This window comes from Protopterus annectens, chromosome 13.part0, assembly GCF_019279795.1.
Source record: "Protopterus annectens isolate FY-2018-M chromosome 13.part0, PAN1.0, whole genome shotgun sequence".
Classification (NCBI taxonomy): Eukaryota; Metazoa; Chordata; order Ceratodontiformes; family Protopteridae; genus Protopterus; species Protopterus annectens.
This window is the reverse complement of record NC_056747.1, coordinates 647,849,688-647,870,488: the sequence shown is the minus strand read 5'-3', so window position 1 is coordinate 647,870,488 and position 20,801 is coordinate 647,849,688. Positions and strand designations below refer to the sequence as shown.

The following is a 20,801-nucleotide window of genomic DNA, read 5'->3' as shown; positions in this document are numbered from 1 at the left end:
GACAAAGTCCCATACCCTATACTGGCAAGCTATAGTTCACCCTATATGTCCCATGAAAGACACGCCTCATGCTTATACCTTTGGAGACACTCATCATTCAACCAAATACCATACTCATGGAGGACTTTAATTATCCTGCCATAAACTGGGAATCTACACGATCCCAAATTTGCAGGTGCAGAGATTCCTAGACTTCATAAACACAAACATCCTGGACTACTACAGGTATAAACATATTGGACATGGAACTCACAAATATATGAAAATGCTGCACCTCCAAGTGTCATGTCTTCTCTGGTAAGATCAGGTCACAAATCAATCTCTTTTGAAGTAAGAATCTATTCTGTAATCCCAGCAAACCCTGTAATAGTTAGAATCTTCTCCAAGGCAAGCTACCTTTTGCTAAGTGATAACCTGTCAAAATTTCAAGCCCCTCCAAGCCCAGATAATGCAGCAGGCTATGGAGAATTATTTACAGAGGCTCTGTACAACCCTAACAATGACTGCACAGAAGCTCAAAACCAACACAAAAAACAAACCATCCTTCTGGATTCCAAAATTAAAAAGTTGAACAACAAAAGAAAAAAGTCACAGCTAAAATTAGAAAGTGTAGTGCCAAAAAAGGTAAAAACACTGTCATCAAATTGAATAAGCAACTAAGAGGACTAATCAAGTCCAACAAAACAAACTTTGAGGTAACAATAGTGTCGTAGACCAAGGACAACCATAAGGCCTTCTTTACCTATGTCCAAAACCTCAAAGGTAGCACACACCAGTGTGCTAAACTACTGGCAAATGAGGACACGTTTATGGAACTGGGAGATACATAAATATTCTGGCTGACAAATTCAGCTCCAGCTTTATCCCCTGTCAAACCCGGTCACACGCCCAAGGAAATACCATCTAACATAAACCCCTCTGACTTCCAGTAGTGTGCAGGTCTTATATCCAGTCTCTAAGGCCAGGAATACAGCTTTGATGAGTCCCAACAATATACCAGAGTGTCTCCTAAATGAAAAATGACCTATCAGGGCCATTGGAGTCACTATTCAACCATTGCCTCTCCACAGACTTTGTACCACATGAATGGAAGATGCAGTGATCATTCCTCTGCACAACAGCAGACCATCAAAGGATCCCAGGAACTACAGATTCATTTGTCTGACAAGTCTCATATGAAAAGCCATGGAAAGACGTATCATGGAAATGATTAACAATGACATAGGAAACATTCAGACACTGGACCCAACCCAGTTTGGTTCATAAAAAGTAGAAGAAGGTGGACAGGAAAACTGATGGTCATGTGTTTCCACAGTGTGGGTTCATCTTTTGTCATTGTTATTTGTAATATCTAGCTTTTCTAGTAATTGTGAATTTGTGAGACTTCCACTTTCTGTTTCAGTGATCTGAACAGAGTCATTCACATATCCACAATCATCTCTTCAGCTATGAAAAGAGAAACAGCCATACCATTCTCCACAAATGCAGATGGAGGCCTTAAAACAGAAACAGCCACTGCAGTATTTACTAATCTGTTCAAAGACATGACTCTTGTAAGAAATACAATTGCCCTCTGTTAATTATAGCAGATGGTCAGAAGGAAGAGCACTTTCTTATTTTTCAATACATAAGGTCTTTATAAACTAGGCCATATTAATTAGTAGTAGGGAATACTTGCATAGATTCATGTATTTGTTTAATAAGGTATGTACCAATAAACAGATCTGATTTTATGAGGGAAATCAGTGAATGTTGGAGGAGTAAGATTAAATGTGAAGGATAAAAATCATAGCACTATCTAAATCAGAGCTGGTGAGAGGTATGTCCAAGTGTTATGTTCAAATGTCCTCTGCTCATTACGAATAACATATTGGGGTTCCCCTGAAAATAGACCACAATCCTAACAGAAAAAAATATATGCCTGCAATCAATCAATCAATAAATAAAATGGCTTTTTACATGTGCATATTATGCTCAGTGAATTCTAAGCAGACCCTCTGATTTTCTTAAATGATATATTCAAAGTTGAGTATTAAATGAAATATGGACCAAGTCTAGCTTTTCTAATATATACAGAACTGGAGAAAAAATAATCTGGAGGAAGGCCTCAAGTCTATAAACAGCAGCTGCAGTAGAAAAAGGTCCTGAAACAGTAAGACTGGGAATTACTACAGGACAGGTTCTTTAAGCACCTGAGAGCTGGGGAGGGGGTTCTTTCTTCAGAATCATAAGTTTGTTGATGCACTAGTTTTGTGACAGTGTTAATTTCACTGTAAAATTGGATCTTGAAATGAGGCAATTGTAAAGTACATATGCTCACTAACAGCTCTCTTTATGGTGTTCTTCCTTTTGGGACTGCCAGAAAGGCAAATAGTTATTTTGAAAGTGTTGCATTTGTTACATGGATGATTTACTATTTCGGATTTATTTTAGAAAACATCAGGGTGGCACTGCCAACAGTGAAAAAAAGTAAAATACGAACTACTAACAGAACCTCAGCTAACAATTTTTCCCTTCGATCCTGCTGTATCTCTTCTCTATTGCAGTTTAATTAATTTATTTACCTAGCACTTCATCAGGCATTTTGTAGCACACATAAGTGCTATCAGCACTAGATGTCCTATGAGGAAACAGCTCCAGTACTTAGTAAGGATGACTATCCCTTCTGGCATGTCTAAAGGTCAGTTTCCTGTACTTTCTCCTATTAACCTGGTGAACTTGGGCATTCTGAGGCAGTGTAGCAACTGCCTCATATATACAGACAACCCTCTCCTCTTACCTGCAAATACTCAGACTTGTGAGAGATGCTGTTATATCTCCAAAGTGGAAGCCATGCACTCTCCAGCCAAGAATGGAATAGCTGGTTAAGAGGAGAAGGTCAACACTTACACCACACCACATGGAACACATAGCCTTCCAGAACACCCACCATCACAGCCCACACATAAAAACACAAACCACACACTCACCTTCACAGAGGCTTACAATAGAAATCTACCCAAACAGCAGAGACCTCCAAGGCAGAAATGTACTCAACCACCACAACACAGCACAAACCACAAGTTACACAGCTCACCTACAAAGTGTACCCCTCAACCTAAGCCCCTAAGGCAAAACAGCTTGCCCAATACAATAATCATAAGTGACTCGATAATGAGGCACACTGATGTCCCACTCACTAGGTTGAATAAGTAGAAGGTAACAGTCAGCTGTCTATCAGGTGCCAGAATCCGACACATAACACATGCACTCAGGTCACTTCACAACAAGTACAAGTATGACTTGGTCATTGTCCATGTGGGTGTGAATGACCTGAGACGCACCTCCCTGGACTACATGAAAAGAGACATGGTGGAGCTCTCGGATTATGTGACCCAGGCAGGTATGACCCTAGCCCTAAGTAGCATCCTACCATCACCCAGAATGATACCACAGTACAAACAGAAAATGATTGACTTCACCAACTGGCTAAGTTTCTGTTGTCATTATAAGGGGATCCAGTATCTGTCTGCTTGGGATGACATGATTGGCAGACCTCAATGCTTTGCCAGAGATGGCCTACATCTGTCACCCCTGGGTTTCTGGGTACTGGCTAAGGCTCTTGCCACCCCTATAGTGCCTTTTTTAGGTGGTGTTGCAAAGACCAAATTACCACCATAACACCTATAAATAAATGCAATCTGAGTGTCATGCTGCTCAATGCTAGAAGTCTAAATCTCAAGATGCACTTGCTCGAAGCAGTCCTCAAAATGGAGAACATCTACATCTGTGCTATAACAGAGACCTGGTTTAAAGCAGCAGAAAGCACCCCTGCACTACCAGGCTGTAACTCATTCCACACCTTTCAGCCCCAGAACATGGGCAGAAGCTCCAAAGGTGGTGGTGTCTCCATATTCATAAAAGATATGCACACCTCCAGACTAGTAGCCCAGCATAACGCATCTGAGATACTCCAGACAGAACTAACAATGGGTAAGACAGTGATTCAGGCAGTAGCCTGCTATAGGTCCTAAACCATGTCCCAAGACTCTCACTTCACATTTCTAAGCACCCTGGAAACTATTAAGATCCAACCCAACACTCTCATGCTAGCTGATTTCAACTACCCCTCCGTCAACTGGGAAAACTACTCATGCACCAATGCACTGGCCCAATGCTTCCTGGAATTCATCAATTCCAATTCCCAGGGCCAGCTCATTCTTACCCCCCACTAGAGGAAGTAACATCTTTGACCTAGTTATTACTAACACTGGCAACCGTTGCTCTACATCAATAGTCAATTCCTCCCTGGTTAGATCCGACCACAAACTAATCACCATGGAAATCCACATCTCACCCTCACCCCCACAAAGGTATCCACCATGAAAGACTTCCCCAAAGCTGACTTTGGACTCCTAAAAACAGAGGTGGCTAACTTGACAGCACCCATGCCAATGGAAAATGGATGCATGACTGCCGAATCATAGACCAATGCACTGTACGAACACGTATATAAATGCATGGAACTAGCCATACCCAACAGAATCAAGATGCTCTCCTCCAAAAAAAGGAAGCCAATCTGGTGGTCCTCTCCCATTAATAAACTCTACAACAGAAGGAAGAAACTGTTACAGAAAAAGGTGAAGTCCTAAGACTGAAAAAATTCCCTTATTAGCCTCAACAAAAAGTTGAGATCCCTCATCAAAACCTCCAAAGCCAGCTATGAAGGCAGAATTGTGGCAGACACTAAAAACAACCACAAAGCCTTCTATAGTTATATCAAGAATCTCCATAGCAATACCCAGATTTGCTCTGAGTTACTGCAATATTGTACCTCCTATACTGAGCCAGCAGATATTGCCAACATACTGGCTGACAGATTCAGTGCCAAATTTACCCCTCTCTCTGCCCCTAAAGGAACAATCTCAATAACGGAAGAATGCCAGGCACCCAGCATTACTGCAACACAGGTTAAAGCTGCATTGTCCAAGGCCAAGAATACAGTTTCCATGGAACTTGACAATATCCCTGGCTGTGTTCTACATGAATTACAAAGTGAACTGGCACCACATTTGTGTGCCCTGTTCACTCACAGCCTCACCTCAGGCTTTGTCCCTACTGAATGGCACACTGCTACAGTCATCCCTCCCCATAAAGGAGGACCGACAACAGACCCTGGAAATTATTGCCCCATTAGCCTGGCAAGTCTGATATGTAAGGCTATGGAGCACATCATCATGGACCTAATTAACAAGGATATAGGGGAATCTCCAAACTCTAGATCCCATAAACTTTGGTTTTGTGAAAGGTAGATCATAATATAGATGAACAACAGCAATGCCACTGAGGATGAACTTTAGCTACACAAACATATGAAAGGTAGATCATGCCTGCTTAACCTGGTTGACTTCTTTGAGTCAGTCACCAGAGCGGTGGTTGAAGGTAAGGCAGTTCATACAGCCTACCTCGATCTGGCCAAGGCCTTTGATACCATTCCTCACTCAGGAATTATGGATAAACTCACCAAACTAGGCATCGACCCCTATATCGTTAGGTGGGTTATAAATTGGCTCACAGATAGAACCCACAGTGTGAAAGTAGTGGACTCCAAGACAGACTGCCAACCAGTTACGAATGGAGTCCCACAGGGATCGGTCCTGGGTCCTCTCCTGTTTGACATCTACTTCTCAGAAGTCCAGGCCAATACAGAGGGACTCTGGCTGACCATGTTCACAGATGACTGCAAGCTGGGAGCAATTATTAACTCCCCAAGTGATGCAGACATCCTACAGAAAGGCTTCACTGAGACAAATGACTGGTGTTGAAACCATGGCCTTAAGCTTAGTGCTAAAAAATCCATCATCATCCCCTTTGGGAAAAACTCAGTTCCCACTAATTACCACATCAATGGGAGCCCACCGAACACTGAAGGCATTATAAGAGATCTAGGGACACAGGTTGACAGCAACCTCTCCTTTGACCACAACATTACCACTGTGGTCAGAAAGTCCTTCTATGTGACATATCTCATTACCAAGGGTTTTGCATCCAGGAAGAAAGAGGACATCATTTCTCTCTACTCTTCCCTAATTAGACCAATCATAGAGTATAATGTCCCATTTGGCATGTACCTCACTAGTCACCTGCAACAGCTGGAGAGGCCACAAAAGTATCTCACAAAGAGGATCCTAGGCCTTAAACACATGTCCTACACTGACAGACTAAAAAAAACTCCAGTTATTCTCTGTCTCATATAGTCTACTAAGAGGCGATCTCTGCTTGACTTATAAAGCCATGTCTGACTCAGCTCTGTTAGAAATGCTACATCTAAAGAAATCCCTCCACACCACATGCTCCAGAGACCTCAACCTCATTACCATAATCAACAGAACATGCTGGAGGGACAGGTTCAAAACCAGAAGACTGCCCATGCTCTGGAATAGACTTCCCATACATGTCAAGCAGAGCACCTCACTGGACCTCTTCAAGAGCAATCTTGATGAATGGATGGGAAATAGAATGTTCACCCTGAGGATCATGCCAGCAGTTCTACTTGATAGAGGCACTGGGAACTAACATCGGGCGGCACAATGCCAGGACACTTCTATGGGCTAGGCTTGCAAAGGCTCCAGGGCCATTAGCCTAGTACACACCTATGAACCTATGAACAGAAAAGGTTAGAAAGAGCTAAAAAAAGAGCTTGAGGAAGAGTAAAAATTCATAAAGATAAAAAAGAACTTGCAGAACAGTGAAAATTTACAAACATGCACTAGTGTACACAGACAGACACACACAGACACACAATCATATACACACACATATGCATGTGTGCCTGCAAATAATGACTGTAAAAAATTAAGCAATGTTGTACACTTACTCCACTAATCTTTAGAACTGATCCGCAGCTAATAGTTGGGCAAACCAAAAGAGACAAAATGCAGGCACGCTGCTGTACAGTAACCATATTGGGGCAGTGGATGCACCTTTTTAGAGACTTGCTGAGTTCATTTGTAACATTAACACTTTAATACTGTAGCTTTTTAAGTGACAGTTATAGTATAAAGTTTAAATTGCAATGTGATAAAACTGTTTTTTAAATAATGTCCTTTTAATCCAATTTCTGCTTGGATGTGAAGCCTAGTTCCATTATTCTAGTCCTAGAAAGAAATATTTGGCATTTGCATTGCAGTCTTTTTTGTTCTATAAAAAAAAGGATTTCTTCTGGCAGTGTTCAGATAAGCTGGAAATATGTATTATTTATGCTATTTTTATTTTGATATAGATCCTCTGACCTAGTCTCATTGGGTAATATCAGGCACAGGTGAACAAATGTATTTAATAATGATAATATATCACCAGTCAAAGATGAAGCATAAACATAAATGTAAGTGAAATTTACTATATACAGTGTCAGAACTGTGGACATTGAGACCAAAGGTGGCAATAGGCACAATAGTTATAATGAGATAGTGAGAAAGTTAAATATGGAATATGATCCCCAATGTATATCAGCCTGAGCCCTGACAAGTCATTTTTGCTTGTGTTTGGTTTAAAAATGAACATGCCAGAAAATATAGCCATGCTGCTTTCTCCTGGGTGTGCTTTTAGCTAATTTAAGTAAAGTATTGTGTGTTCTTTGACATCTTTGTCAGCAGAATGTGTTTAGCTGGGGGGGGGGGGGCTGTAAATATATAAACTTTTAACAATCCTATATAAAACACAGATGCAGTCTTTTCATGCTGTTATTCTTATAACCGCAAAATAAAATGTCTGGCCCTTAGTTTCATAATCAATGTACAGCAGATTCAAACTTGATAACTTTTTCCAAGCAATGTTCATCCAGTATAAAGTAGAACTTATTTTTGAAACTAATCAGCCATTTCAGGAGAAAAATTAGTCAGAAGAGCAATTCTTAATTCTTTTGTCTCCATGTCTGTTCTAGATTTGTAGCATTAACTGTGAACAGCTAAATATTTTGTCTAGATCTATGACTGTTAATAAAACCTACTTAATTTTACTTTACAAACTCGAGGGTTTCTTCAATATGACTTTAAAGGTGAGGCTAGGGGGTTTGTAGAAAGACTTTTCACTGTGACTTGCTGCTGAAGCCAGTTACATTTGCATTCCCTAAAATGTGATAAATTGTATATATAACATCTTTGTTCATACAGGATATTGGCAATGTAGTTGCCATCTTGCAAGATTTTATGAGTAACCTGGGAGCAAGATACATGGAAGAATGAGTCAAAATGTGTTTTTTGAAATATGTCTTCCCCTGCCAGGGTAATTGCAAATGGGGATTTCACATTATCCCTCCTCTGTTGGGGTAACTGCAAATGGGGATTTCACATCATCCCTGAGATACAGTGAAAACACAATTGATTATAAAAATAACATTGGTTCATGGGCATAGCCCTTGCATGAGATATTTGAAGAGTTTCCCTCCCACAGAAAAATACTGTTCTTTTTAAATGTTCTTTTATCTTCTTTTCAGTAAAAAATATATTTTATTTTGTGCCCTTCAGCCATGTGTCCTAGATGTTACTAACCATCATTTTTTACCTAATATCATTAATAAGGCTTTGTTATTTAAATATTATGTTTCTCAGATGTGTATTTTTTGGCAGGTTACAGTGTGGCTTCTATTCGAAGAAATGATGAATACAAATATCTCTATGTCTCTGGAGCACCCCGACACAGTGGCACAGGAAAGGTCCTGGTGTTCAGACAGGATAAATGGACAGTTGGAAGCTTGCCTGATTTGAATGGGGAGCAGGTAGGATTTCATTTATGGTATCCCAGGAATGTAACTGTGGGTTTGTTAATTACTTGAATACAGTATCAACTGTTTCCACTGCAAATCTGATGAGCGTATTTATACTGACAGTGTATTTTTCTGTAATTAAAGCAATGAGTTGTGAAAGAAGTGTCCTGTGTAAACATGAGCCTGGCTCCAACAACCATAAATCCCATATGTGTACTTTGGTACACATCACTTAACCCAAAGGTTGTAAGCACATCACTTCACCCAAAGGTTCTAAGCACATCACTTAACCCAAAGGTTCTAAACACATCACTTAACCCAAAGGTTCTAAGCACATCACTTAACCCAAAGGTTCTAAGCACATCACTTAACACAAAGGTTCTAAACACATCACTTAACCCAAAGGTTCTAAATCACTCCTTAGAAAATGCATTTCTGTTTAGCAATTTCTATGCAATTAACAAAGAATAAAGGAATTAATTGTCAAATGTCTGTAGCTTTAACTGTACATTATAGTAATGATGAATGATATGGTGAAGTAGGATACTGGGGTGCTGATGACATAAGTGTACAACCTTCAGACCTCAGCCTTTTTTTGCTGTTGATTTTACTATTATGCCAAGTTTAAAAAAACACACTATAATAAGAGTTACCTGTTGCTATCAGTAAAATGTATTGGGTTAGAATGTGAATGAAGAAGAATCAGTTAAAAAAAAATATAGTAGAGAACACGAACCCAGGAATTCTCATTTCACTGCTAGTGAACTTGAAGGAGTGGAATAAATAAATCAAAATATATCCATTTTGAAAAATTCTCATTACCCTTCACTATGCATTTTGGAAAATGGCACTATCTGTGCATTTCAAATAACTGGCAACTAAATAATTTTAAGACTTTCTCCATCAAAAAATGTGACGTAGGCTCCAATGTTGATGATAAGAAAAAATGTTAAAGGATCAACCTGCCAAACATTAGTGGGTGCACATATCACAAAAGCTGGAAACAGACATTTAAAAAAGCTGCCATATAATTAACAGCACCCCTGCATTACCAGGCTACAATTCATACCACACCTTTCGGCCACCTAACCCAGAACGAAGCACTAAAGGCGGAGGCGTGTCCATATTCATTAAGGATATCCACACCTCCAGGCTAGTTGCACAGCATAATGCATCCAAGATTATCCAAGTGCAACTAACTCTGGGCAAGACCGCAATCCAAATTGTTGCTTGCTACAGACCCCCCACCATGACCCAGGATTCACAATCCTCATTTCTTGATACACTGAAAAGTATTAGGGTACAACCCAACACCCTAATAATGGGTGATTTCAACTACCCCACCATTAACTGGGAAAACTACTCATGTACCAACTCTTTTGCTCAATGTTTTCTAGAATTCATAAATTCCAACGCCTTGGATCAACTTATTCACACCCACACCAGGGGCAGCAATATCCTAGTCCTGGTCATTACCAACATGGGAAACCGGTGTTCCACACCAGAGGTCAATTCCTCATTGGTCAGATCTGACCACAAGCTAAAAAGCCTAGACATCCACATCCCATCCCCACCCCCAATTAGGGAAACCATTGCAAAAAACTTTTCCAAAGCCAACTTCACACTTCTTAAGACAGAACTGGCAAACTTCATGACACCCATGCAGACGAACAATAGAGGTATGACTGCCGAATCCTACACAAATGCACTTTATAAGCACTTACATGAGTGCATGGATCATGCTTTCCCTAATAGAACCAAGATGTTATCCTCCAAAATAAGGAAGCCAATCTGGTGGTCCTCTGCCATAAACAAACTCTACAACAGAAGAAAGAGACTGTTGCAAAAAAGAGTAAAATCCCATGACTGGAGGAACTCCCTGGTCAATCTCAGTAAGAAGCTGAGATCCCTCATAAAATCCTCCAAAGCTAGTTACGAAAACAAAATTGCCACTGACTCTAAAGACAACCACAAAGCATTCTATAGCTATGTCAAGAATCTAAATGGGAACACTAAGATCTGCTCTGAGTTACAGCACAATGACACTAAATATACAGAACCAACTGATATTGCCAACATCCTAGCAGATAGGTTCAGTGCTAACTTTACCCCCCTCTCACCCCCTAGAGGGCCCATTTCTATACTGGAAGAATGCAAAGTTCCTATAATCACGGCTGCACAAGTAAAAAAAACTCTCCAAAGCCAAGAACACAGCATCCATGGGACCTGACAATATCCCAGGCTGCGTTCTACATGAACTACAGAATGAACTGGCACCCTACCCAAGTACCATGTTTAATCATAGCCTCACCTCAGGCTTTGTACCCACTGAATGGTGCACCATGACGGTTATCCCACTCCACAAAGGGGGAGCCACGATCGACCCCGGGAACTACCGCCCCATTAGCCTGATGAGCCTGGTCTGCAAGGCCATGGAACGTATCATCGTGGAACTCATAAACAAAGACATTGGTAATCTCCAAACTCTGGACCCTACCCAGTTTGGATTTGTAAAAGGTAGATCATGTCTCCTAAACCTGATTGACTTCTTTGAAGCAGTCACCAAAGCCATAGATAAGGGTAAAATGGTTCACACAGCTTATCTAGATCTCGCCAAGGCTTTCGACACCATCCCCCACTCTGGAATTATAGATAAGCTCACTAAACTAGGTATAAATCCCTATGTCACAAGATGGGTTGCCAACTGGCTCACGGACAGAACCCACACTGTGAAAGTAGCGGATTCCAAATCCGGCATCAGACCAGTGACAAGTGGAGTACCACAGGGTTCAGTCCTGGGTCCTCTCCTGTTTGGTATCTACTTCTCTGAAGTGTAGGCCAACACAGAACGTCTTTGGCTAACAAAGTTTGCAGATGACTGCAAACTAGGAGCCATAATCGAAACTCCTAACGATGCTGACAAACTAAAAAAGGGCCTCACTGAGACAGATACCTGGTATCAAAGCCATGGCCTAAAGCTCAATGCCAAAAAGTGTATTGTCACCCCCTTTGGTAAAAACTCTGTACCCATGAACTACCACATAGCTGGCAGTCTACTTAATGCCGAAAATGTGATAAGAGACCTTGGGACACAGGTAGATAGTAGTCTCTCCTTTGATAATCACATCGCCACAGTGGTCAGGAAATCCTTCTACGTGGCTCATCTCATCACAAAAGGATTCTCATCCAGAAAAAAAGAGGTCATTGTTCCCCTCTACTCATCACTCATTAGACCCATTATAGAGTACAATGCCCCTTTTGGTATGTACCTCACAAGACATCTACAACAACTGGAAAGACCACAGAAATACCTCACAAAGAGGATTACTGGCCTCAAACAGATGCTCTATGCAGACCGTCTCAAAAAACGACAGCTTTACTCCATCGCATATTGCCTACTCAGGGGCGATCTCTGCCGAACATACAAAGCTATGCCAAACCCAGAGCTGTTGGACATGCTCCACTTAAAGAAATCCCAATCCCTCCGAGCTACACGATCTAGGGACCTAAACCTTGTCACCACAATAAACAGAACATGCTGGAGGGATAGATTCCTGTCCCAGAGACTTCCCATACTCTGGAACAGACTACCTATCTATGTCAAACAGAGCTCCTCATTAGCACTCTTTAAGAAAAATCTTGATGATTGGATGGGAAATGGGAAATTCACCCCAGGGATCACTTCTGTGGCTCTGCTCGACAGGGGCACAGGAAAATAATTTTCTTGGGTGGTGAAAGCCAGGGTACATTTTTTGGCTAGGCTTGTATGGGCCCTAGGGCCAATAGCCTAGTACCTACCTATGAACCTATGAACAGGTGGGAATGATGACTTCTTATCATAATGGCAATGCTTTCCATATTATCTTGGAATATGAATGGCATCAAATGAATAGGCAAAAAGGAAAGAATATTTAATTATATTACAAAATGCAGAGTGCAAATAGCAATGCTATAGGATTATAGGAGACACATTTAGAAAGAAGTGAGGATGTGAATTTGATAAAGAAAGGCTATCAGGATGGATATTCAGCAGAATATGAGGGACAAAGGAAAAGAGGAGTACTTACATTACTTGCTAGTGGAGTTCCAGTATGACAGAAGAGGAAAAAAAAAGATAATAATAGCAGATTTGTAGTAGTAAGTGGCTACTGGCAAGGGAGGAAGATTATGCTGGCATGTATTTGCATTTCACCTTAAACCTCTACAATGGAGCTTCAGAAAATTCTGGGAGAAATCATCAGCTTTCAGCAGGGAATACTACTTGTAGGTGAGGAGTGGAATTTGAGTTGCAACAGTGAGGATGTATTAGGGGGTCTAGATTTAACAAAAAGGGTAGATTTTTGAAAAAAAATTATGAAAATATTTGGTATGGAAGATGTGAATTCAGTAATAGGAGCTTAGAGAGAATTTACACATTATTCTCCAATGTACAAAAATTGGGCTAGGCTAGACAGAAATTATATATTCACAGGAACATGTGCATTTACTTTTGATATGCATCCAATAAGTATTTCAGATCACATACCAATAATAACTAAAATAAAAATGCATGATAATAAAATAAAAATGAGACACTGGCGCTTCCCCACCAACATTTAACAGAGAGGAATTTTTGGAATGGGTAGTGGCACTTATTCAGGAGTTATTAGGGAAGACAGAAATTTATTCGGAAAATATAGCTAGGGAGTGGGATAAAATTAAAGTGGAGTTTAAAAATAACAAAGTTTAAAGTATTGCGGAATAGGTGGAAGCTCACAGAAAAAGAAGAGGCACAACTAAAGAATGTTAAAAAGAAAATAAGGGGTCTACCTCAATAATATGCATGAGTTTAGAAAGATTGCTGTTAATCCACTGTTTTTTTTACAATGACTCCAGAGCATAAAAGCTTTTAACACAATGATTCAGACAGCAGAAAGTAGAAAGGGCTGTTGCTAAGCTTAGGGAGCCTATACCAAGGAAGATAACTTGAGATCCTGTAGAGTTATTAAAATATTTCATAAATTTTATGAAAATATGCATAAAGCTGAGAAATGTATAAATCAAGGAAAAAGCACAAATGGAAATATTTATGGGACAATTACCTATGCAAGGGTTAGAGGTAGATGAGGCTCAATTGCTGACAGGATGGGAGGATATGAGATAAAAATGCTGATGTGTATAACTAATCTACATGAAAGTCTCCAGTAACAGATAGTATTCCCATGGATGTTTGGAAGCTAGGAGGGAAGAAAATAAGAAAAGATCTGGAAGGTTTTGTTTAACAGCATTTTAAAAGGAGGAGAATTACCAACACCTTAGAAGAGAGCTGTGGTGGCTATAACGCCTAAAGATAATAAAAACCCATGAGACCCAGCTTCATATAAGTCCATCTCAATTCTAAACCATGATTATAGAGTGTTTATGTCTATAATGACTAAATAATGGCAAAGGTGTGCCAAAATTGATAGATGTGGATCATTGTGATTTTGTGGAGTGGAGGCAAACATCTGACAGCATTAACAGAACATTGATGATCCAGAGGGAAGCACAATGTAAGAAAATACCACTATTGTTGATGGGTCTTGATGCAGAGAAAGCATTCAACAGAGTAAGATGAGATTTTAAGAGTAGCGCAAAGGAAGCATTTGAAATCCGTGATAAAATAATAAGGTTGATTAGGAGGATACATGAGGGATCAGAAGTGAAAATTAAAGTGGGGGGGTGGACCTCTCTAAAGTGTTTTGCTTGAGCAATTGAACCAGGCAGGGGGGTTCTCTTTCCCCTTTGTTATTTGCATTATATTTAGAACAAAGAAAATAAGGGACTAGAAATTCAAGGATGTAATTGGCATACTAATCAAGAAAAGTTGGCTTTATTTGCAAATGACATTATTTTGTACCTGATAAAGCCAGAAAATGACATTTCAGTGTTGTGGAACATTCTGAGACAGTTTAAAAATTTTCAGGAAATAAAATTAATGAAGATAAAATAGAGGCAATATTTTTAAACTATGTACTCACAAACAAATTATTTTGGCAATACCCATATTTATGGGGACAGAATAAAATTAAGTACTTAGGAATATGGATTAAAAGGATTCTGTTATGGCAGCTAAGGATATGGGGGAAGAGAATAAACAAAAGATGATATAAAAACTGAGAAATTACATCCTTGTTTTATAGATATGGAGAGTAAGATACAAGCAGTGAAAATGCTTTTGACCCTTTAGTTTTATACACAGATCAGGCATATTATTATTAACCGGAGGAGAAGTTGTGGATAGCAATTAATAAAGAATTGAAGGTTTTTATCTGACAGGGGAAGAGGGCAAGAGTCAAGTGGAATAATTTGATCCTTCCAATAGAACAAGCTGGTTTGGGACTACCTGATTTTCAGACCCTCACATTTAAGTCTACTATATATAGTACAAGCAGAAATCTATACTTCAAAGTGGAAAGGGATGATGATATAATGGGGGAAGAGAAATGAGGAGAGACTGGGATTTTAGAGGCAGATCATTAATGAGAACAACAACAACCATACAAAATATTATTCATCCTCAAGTCTTGGTGAGTACCTTCACAAGGTGGGCCCTATTTTTCACAAAATCTCACCAAGACAACACTGATATATAGACTTTGTTTTATATAGCATATATCATGGACAGAAGTAGGTCAAAAATTTAAAAAGATAGCTAAGTGCACAAGACCCAGCATAAAACATGCCCAATCCTTGTCACTGCATTGGTACCAGGATTGGAAAAAATGACACTGTAGAAATACCAAAATACTGAAATATTCCTACAATGGGGCCAGGCCAGGCACAGGGGGAGGATGGACTCCCTGTTTTAGAAGGAAGTAGCAGTCCACAAAAATCACAAAAACTGATAGGCCAAAGAACAGCTGTAAAGACAATAGGGTGGATTATTAAGGATAAGAAAGAAATTATGTAGTGTTACCATTATGCAAAAAGCACAGAATTTCCAGACACAAGATATACAAAAAGATTAAGAGAGAAGTTAGAGGAAAGAAAAATAATTGCAAAAGAAAAAAAACTGTCAGAATCTTCAAATAAAAATTGTGTTCATTAATACAACAGATTTATGATAAAACATTATATAGACCAATAAACATTGATCTGTTTGGAAAAAGAAGTGTCCGAGGGAGTGCAAAAGTATAAATAACAAAACTTAGAGATTTTTTGAAAAGTATAAAAAAGAAATATGGACATGGGAAAGAAAGAGATTTGATATGGTGCAATATTTATGCAAGGTTGAAAGCCAAATTAATCAATACAAAAAAGGCAGCCCCAAAGATATTCAAAGAGAAATACAGGCAAAGGCATACAGATACAGACAATTTCACAATAAAAAATATCATCACAAAGAGGAAACATAGAAAAGAAGATTAGTAAAACAGAAGTTAAAAAATAGAAGCTGAAGTTGTGGAATGCTGGCGAAGTGAATGATGTTGTATAGAAGGTTTAACAAAGGTTACGTCACAGCATGATGGAAAGAGTCCCCAAAGTAAGGAGAAACAGGAAGATCAGGAAACATCTGAAGAAGAAATATGGACATGGAAAAAAAGAGATTTAATATGGTGTAATATTTATGCAAAGGAGAAAGCAACACTAATCAGTACAAAAAAGCAGCACCAAAGATATTTGGAGAGAAATACAGGCAAAGGAATCCAGACATGGAAAACTTTACAATCCAAAAAAATAACAAGACAAAGAGGAAAAAGTAGAAAAGAAGATTAGTAATGGAGAAGTTAAAGAAATAGAAACTGAGGTTATGGAGTACTTGTGAAGTGAAGGATTCAGTGTACAAAATCTAACTCAGAAAGCAACACAGCAAGATAGAGCACTAGACATCCAAATTAAAGGGAAACCATTGGAACAGGAAGCAACCGGCCAATTGCCACATGAAGATATTTTGGAGCCTTCTACAGGAAACCAGTGTAGATGTTCACTTGAAGCAAGGGAAGGAACAATAAATTGTGGCAACTCTGACACAGTCAATGTTGAGGAGTTATAGGCCAGTGAGTTCCCATATGACAGAGCAATGGATGACACAGGATGAAATTGAAGAGAATGTGCCACAGGAAGATGGTATAGAACTTTTTATAGAATGTCTGCAGAAAATGGAGAACAAAAATGTGTCCTCAGTTTAGAAGAAAATGACATAAGAGAAGAGTTGCTTGATTTAATAGATATAGATAGACATATTAAGATCAATGAAAGAGAAAGACTGCAGAAGGTCAATAAAACCCCAAAAATTAGAAGTTTGATAAAACAAATGAAAACATTAATTAGGACTGCCCATAGAGATCCATATGATATAACAGAAATAAACAGGATATATTTCAGTGCAGCTAAATTAATAACAGATAAAATTCTACCACAAGAACACAGGGTATGAAAGGAAAAGAAGTTGGAGAAATTGAATGCCATCATGGAAGTATTGAATAGAGAAAACTAGAAAGCAATTAAGACAAGAAGTGTTGCTGTTAGAGGAGTATAGAAGAGGGAATAGATCAACAAAAATACTCAGAAAGATAGATATGATAAAAGCAATGCACAATATTATGGATCAGGATCTGTCATGCACTATCGCAAATAATAAACTAAAAATATAAGCAAAGGCAGAAAAACTTAGAATTTACACAGGTAAATATAAAGGAAAAGTACAAAATAAGCAACTTATTGATGACCCAAAAAAGTTTTATAGAGAATTGGGAAACAAGGTAAAAGGAACTGAAAAACCACCAAAAAAGAAGAAATAGATACATTTTGGAGAAGTATTTATAAAGAGCCTGTGCAACATAACAAAGATGCTAAATGGATAGAAGATGTAAAAGAAATAATAAGTTCAAAGGTACAGGATATGAAATGGGATGAAGTAACAGCCATAGAAATTGAAATAACGTTAAGAAAAGCCTTCAATTGGAAAAACCCAGGCCCAGATGCACTACCTAACTTCTGGTTAAAAGTGCTAACATCTTTGCATGAAGATTTAGCTATGGGTAAGAACTATTTATATGTGCACCCTGAATGGATACCAACCTGGCTAACAACAAGAAAAACAATGCTCCTACTTAAGAGTGAACCTGCAGACTACCCTAAAAATTATAGACTAATAACTTGCTTTCTGACGACATATAAACTGTACACTGGAATTTATGCTGACAGAGTTTATAGTCATTTAGAAGAAAGCACAATTATGGCAATAGAACAAAAGGGCAATTAAAGAAAGTCATATGGAACAAAGGATTGTTTGTTGTTAAAGTCATAGCGGAAAACTGTAAAAAGGGGAAGAATCTAAGTATGGCATGGATTGACTATAAAAAACATGTGACAGTTTCCCACATTCATGGATAAAAGAGTGTTTAAAAACATATAAGATACACCCTACAATGATAAACTACATCACAGTGACCATGAAACAGTTGCAAACCACTTTGCAGTTAAGCCATGGTAAAGGACAAATTATTATTCTAGGAATAAAAATCCATAGAGGGATATTTCAGGGTGACTGTTACCGTTACTCTTTTGCTTTGGCCTTAACCCATTAAGCTGTCTGCTTAACAGATTAAGTCATGACTATGATTTGGCTCCCAAAAAGCAACAAACTGTAAAGACTTCTCATCTTCTCTTTATCAATGATTTAAAACTGTATAGCTCATCAGATGAGGAACTGAAAGCACAACTGTAAGTAGTCAAAACTTTTTCAGATGATGTAAGAATGTCATTTGGTCTTGATAAATGTGCAAAAGCAACCTTTAAAGCAGGAAAGCTGCACTACCAAGAAAATATCAGCTTAGGACAAAAATGTAATATAAAAGAATTTGAGCAAGAGGGAAAGTATAAATATTTGGGAACCGATGAAGGATCGACAATAAAACATGAACAAATGTGAATAAAACTGATGAAGGAATATTTTAGAAAACTTGAATTAATCCTAAAAACAACATTGACATCTACGAACAAAATTCAAGCCTATAAACCAATTTGCTCTTCCTTTCCTAACTTACAGTTTTGAAGTGATTGACTGGTCCCAAAAAGTGCTGGATAGATTAGACAGGAAAACAAGAAGGATGCTTCATACTCATCAAATGATTTATAAAAATCAGTGCATGCCAAGATAATTATAAAATCCCCATTCTGAAGGAGGTGTGGGCCTACTTGAAACTGATTACATGTATAGATCTGTAATTGTTAGACTGCATACATATTGGCCACTCTCACAAGACCCAAATATAGTGAAAGTTTTGAAACATGAGGAGAATAACTGTAAGATGACCTCCCTTCTTAGTCTAGCAGAAGCATATTGGCATCAAGCAAGACTGGAAATCAGACCAGAAATAGATAAAAATCAGGCAGCAACTGAATGTGCCAAAAAACAAAAGAAAGAGTATAAGGTGAAGGATCAGATGAGAAGGCAAGAAATGTGGAAAATGCATAAATATAGTTGCAAATATAGAAAACTCCTGGAAGATCCTCATGTTGATCAGGATAGAATGCAGGAATGGTTAAGGAGAAGCAAATTCAAACCAGAAGATGAAAGGCTAACATTGGCAGCCCAAGATAGTGAGCTACGTACACATTGGTTTACAAAGTCCATTGAACATGTGGGAGAAACAGACAAATGTAGGTTTTGTAAAACAGAACTGGAAAGAGTCACATACCTTGTTGCTGGTTTTGATATACTAATGGCAGAAGAACTGTATACTGAAAGGTATAATAATGTGGCAAGGCTGTTGCACTGGGGTTGTGCAAACATTATAACATTGAAGTAACTGAAAAACACTGAAAACATGAGCCTCAAAGCATCATAGAAAGTGATGAAGTCTGCATCACATGGGAGCATCCATTACCAACAGTTCAGAAGATAGATGCGAGAAAACCAGATACAGTGGTCCATGAAAGGAAGACAAAAGTAGCATTGATCATTGAAATCGCTACATCCAGTGACTACAGTCCTGCTTACAGAGAGACACAAAGTAATAAAATATCAGGATTTGCAGGCAGAAATGAGAGCAATGTGGAAGAAAGATACCCACACAGTCCCAATAGTAGTAGGAGAAACTGGTCTTAAAAAAATAATCTACAATCATATTTAAATATGTTACCAATACATGTAACTCCATGTGAATTGCAGAAGGATTCATTACTGGGACAGTATGGATGCTGCAAAGAGCACTTCTGGCTGACATCAAGGATTGAAGCAATACTATTTTCATGAACTTTAATTATACTTTGACTTAGGAATGGGGTCCATTCCCATAACGGTATTAGAAACCCAAAAGATTTGGAGAAATTAAAAAAGTGAAAGAATGGTATATTCATAAGGTAGCAGAAAGTATTTCAAGAACTAAGCCAACGCAGGAATGAAGAAAGGATGCCCTGCTGACAGAGGGATAACTGCAATTAGGGGTACAGAGAATAGGTAAGAGATAGCTAGAATGCACTGGAGAAAACTGGCAAAGGAATCATTGTATTGGGAGCAAATAATTAGAGAGGGGAAAAGTAATTGAGTGAGAAGAGGCCAATAATTAATTTGGACTGCAGACTAGATATTGCCTTTCCCATCAAGGATTAATATCAGAGTATAGGCAAAGAGAAAGAAGTAGAGGGATCCTATGTGAAAGACCAGCACTGGTAGAGTTTTTAGCAGAATCTAGATCAGAAGCTGCTGTTAAAAAGGCGATAATTAGTAGGGCATATAAAATACTGCATGATAACTATAGGAGTCAATCAGAGGAGATTAGAAAGGATCGGGAGAGTGATTGGATAAGCAATTCACAAGGAAACAATGGGAGGATGTATTTATGGCTCCCTAATAAGCAACAAAGTCTAGAAGATTTAGAATCTTTGCTTGAAAGTGTTTGCATAGGTATTTTTATACCCCAAGCAGGCTCCAAAGAGTTTTTCGTCAGGTAGATTGCAAATGTTGGAGGTGTGATGTGGAAGAAAGAGATAATTGGGAACTTATTTTTTCATTTTGTAATGAGTTGGCAGATTTTAAAAATTCCCTGCCAACTAGTTTGTCAAAAATACTGGATATGCAACCTGGTGTAAC

The 20,801-nt window shown here is 38.6% G+C and overlaps 1 protein-coding gene across 1 annotated transcript in view; it reads left to right on the top strand.

Moving 5' to 3' along the window:
• The window catches only part of ITGAE (integrin subunit alpha E), a 1,198,231-nt gene that overhangs the window by 706,351 nt on the left and 471,079 nt on the right, over positions 1–20,801 (top strand). Inside the window, exon 23 of the mRNA XM_044054873.1 lies at positions 8,607–8,755. Coding sequence (XP_043910808.1) covers positions 8,607–8,755 — 149 coding nt within the window. The remainder of the gene's footprint in view (positions 1–8,606; positions 8,756–20,801) is intronic.